We start from the raw sequence: 2,900 nt of genomic DNA, 5'->3' as shown, positions 1-2,900 counted from the left end.
CCCCCGCACACCACACATCCCCCCACCATTGCGCACCATGCATGCATTGACGGCCACACACGGCAGCCTTGGCTGCCGGGCCGGCTCATGTACACAACCTGGTCACACAGGGGAGCAGCAGCTGGCTGCCAGGAGTAGACTAGCAATGGCTGCAGGACGCCAAAAGGCAGCAGAGGCCAGGAGGCAGCAGCACGGGGCGGCGGGCGACACGCACACAGGCTAGAACTTGGCCATGCGCTTCAGCTTCTCGCGGTCGTGGATCGCCTTGGTGGAGGCCGAGTGCTGCTGCTGCGCCGCCGCCAGCTGCGCCTGCGCCTCGGCCAGCGCGCGGCGGATCTGCGGGATCATCAGCTTGTCCTGCGCATTGCGTGCCGCCATCTCCCTACGGGCAGGCAAGCAAGGGGTGAGCGCCTGCGGGCGCACGCCCAAGCGTGCCGCGCAGCCACTGCACTGCGCTGCAGGCAGGAGCGGCTGGCGCCTGGTGCGCTTCCACCCCCGGCCGCTGCCTGCGCCGCACCTCAGGTGCTGCACTTTCTGGCCCAGCTGCGCCAGCTCATCTGCCCGCTTGGCCAGCTGGCGCCGGTCCTCCTGCTTGGGTGCAGCCGCCTTGCCCGTGCCCGCGCCGCCGCCGCCGCCGCCGCCGAACAGGTGGCCCTGCCGGGTGGCGCCCGCCTCCCCCGCAGGCCGCATGCCCAGGTTGGCCTCCTTCACCGCCTGCGCCACACTGCCATCGCCGATGATGCTGTTAAGCACGGCAAACAGGCCCTCGCTGCCCGTCTTGCGCTCCAGCTCCCACTGCGCCTCCCGCTGCGCCTCCCGCTGCTCCAGCCCCGCCCTGGCCGCCCGCTCGCGCCGCCGCTGCTTGCCGCTGCGCTTGCGCTTGCTGCTGCCTGCGGCAGGGCGACGGCGCGAGGCGTGGGGGATTGAGCCTTCCGGGGCAGGGAGGGCGTGGTGGCACAGGCAGCGCTTGGTTCAGCTTGCAGAGGCTGTGGCAGGGTGGCGCTGACAGGCGGTGGCACAGGGGAAGGGCGGCGGGCGCACCCTCGCGCATGCCGCCACCGCCATCCACACCCAGCCCAGCCCCTTTCTTCAGCGCCGTCGCCGCCAGCGCCTGCTGCATGCCTTGCTGGTGCCGCCCGAGGCCGTGGCCGGCCCCCTTGAAACCCATCCTGGCCAGCAGCTGCAGCAGGGGGGGAGGCAGGCTCAGCGGAGGAGGCCAGGGGGATGGGATGGGCCCCACATGGATCCCAGGGCCAGCCAGGAGCAGGCCCTGCAGGCAGAACCCGCAGGCACCACAGCTGGCAGGGGCAGGTCTGGTGCCTGCCGCCGGCGGCAGCCCGCACACCCAGCCGGCCTTGCCTTGCTGCCGATGCCGCGGCTGTGCGCCTCGCTGCCGAAGAACAGGCTGGTCTCGGTCTGCGGCCCCGCCTGCGCCTGCTGCTGCAGCAGGGTGGAGGCCTGCCCCATGGCCAGGCTCACACGCCCAAAGGCGGCGGCACCCAAGCCAGACCCCGCCTCCTCCTCCTCCTCATCCTCCTCCTCCTCCTCATCCCCAGCTTCATCAGAGTCGCCGCCTGATTCCTCGCTGCTGCCCTCGCCACCCACCTCCCCGCTGCTGCCTTCCAGCACGGAAGGAATCCCGCCGCCGCCGCCGCCGCCGCCGCTGTCGCCGCCGTGCGGATTTGGTGCGTACGCCGACAGGGCGACAGCCGAGAGCGGCAACACATGCCGGCGCCTGTCTGCCGGCGTGATGGCGGCCACCTGCTGCCCCGCCGCATCCACCTCTGCCAGCTCAGCGGCCGACCACAGCAGGCTGCCCTGGGCCCTCACAACCACCCGCGCCCCCGCCTGGAGCTGGGCGGGATCGGGGAGCAGGCTGGTGCCGGGCACCGGGTGCAGGGCGGCCGCTGGGAGCGCCACAGGGTCGAGCTGGAAGGCCCTGCACCCCGCACACGCCACACACCAGGGCGATGAGCGAGTGGTGGCTCAGCACTGCTCCCTCAGGCAGCGCCCTGCACCTGCGGGGCTCACCTCGTCGGAAACATAAACTCCAGCTGCGTGGCAGCGGCGGTGCTGCCTGGCAGCACGCGCCCAAAGTAGTGCCGCCCATCGGTGTGCCTGAAGATGCATGCGCCGCCTGGGGGCAGCCCCGGCGCCGAGTCGCCGCCGCCGCCGCCGCCGGCCTGCTGCTGCCCCTGCTCCTGCGCGTCGCCCCCGCCGTGCAGGGCATCCAGCTCACCCAGCAGGCGCTGCCGCTTCAGGCCCAGCAGCGACTCCTCGGTGGCCTGCCTGGCCGCCTGCAGCTCGGACAGAAGCTCGGCCAGCTCTGTGCTGGCAGGCTCCGCCGCCAACAGCTGCTGCACTCCGACCACCGCCTCCTCCTGCTCCGTCAGCTGCTGCTGCAGCTCCGCCTCAAAGTCTGCCTCCATACTGGCTGCCCTGGCGCCTCTCTGGATGCTGGCTGCGACCTTAACAGTGCCAGCGGCAGAGGGCGCAGGGAGGGGCGGCGGGGCCCCGGGAGGAGCGGCCCCCCTAGCCGCTCGCTGGATTAAGCGCTGGTGCTGCTGCTATTAGCACAGTGTCTTGTGCGCCCCGCGACTCTACAACTCTGCGTTTGCAGCAAAACAGGTGCCTGCCCAGCGCCTTTGAGACTGGGGCGCACAGTGTCCTGCAGAGAGTTGAGAGATGGGTCTGACGAGATATTGAAATAAGTGAATGCGCCAAGGGCTGGAATGGACGCGGAGATGAGGGAGCCTGCCAGCGGGGCACCACCACGAGCCGCCGCCGCCGCTGCCGCCTCTGCTCACTTCACAGCAGGAGGCACTCAGCGCAGCCCTGCGCCTATAGCAAGCAGACCTTAGCGACATGCCGCCTTGGATGTCAGGCGTAATTCTGAAAGG

General features: G+C 70.9%; 1 protein-coding gene across 1 annotated transcript; it reads right to left on the bottom strand.

The window, feature by feature from the left end:
- Nucleotides 1–219: 219 nt before the first annotated feature.
- Nucleotides 220–2,429, bottom strand: CHLNCDRAFT_135668 (hypothetical protein; the record flags this gene model as incomplete). The annotated part of the gene is made up of 5 exons (XM_005846240.1): nt 220–382; nt 518–890; nt 1,042–1,180; nt 1,294–1,939; nt 2,032–2,429. The coding sequence occupies 5 exons, from the start codon at nt 2,427–2,429 to the stop codon at nt 220–222; spliced, it is 1,719 nt and encodes a 572-aa protein (XP_005846302.1).
- Between the last annotated feature and the right edge of the window lie 471 nt (nt 2,430–2,900).

This window comes from Chlorella variabilis (genome assembly GCF_000147415.1).
Source record: "Chlorella variabilis unplaced genomic scaffold CHLNCscaffold_14, whole genome shotgun sequence".
Lineage (NCBI taxonomy): Eukaryota > Viridiplantae > Chlorophyta > Trebouxiophyceae > Chlorellales > Chlorellaceae > Chlorella > Chlorella variabilis.
The sequence above is the reverse complement of the archived record's forward strand: the minus strand, read 5'-3'. Positions and strand labels throughout refer to the sequence as shown.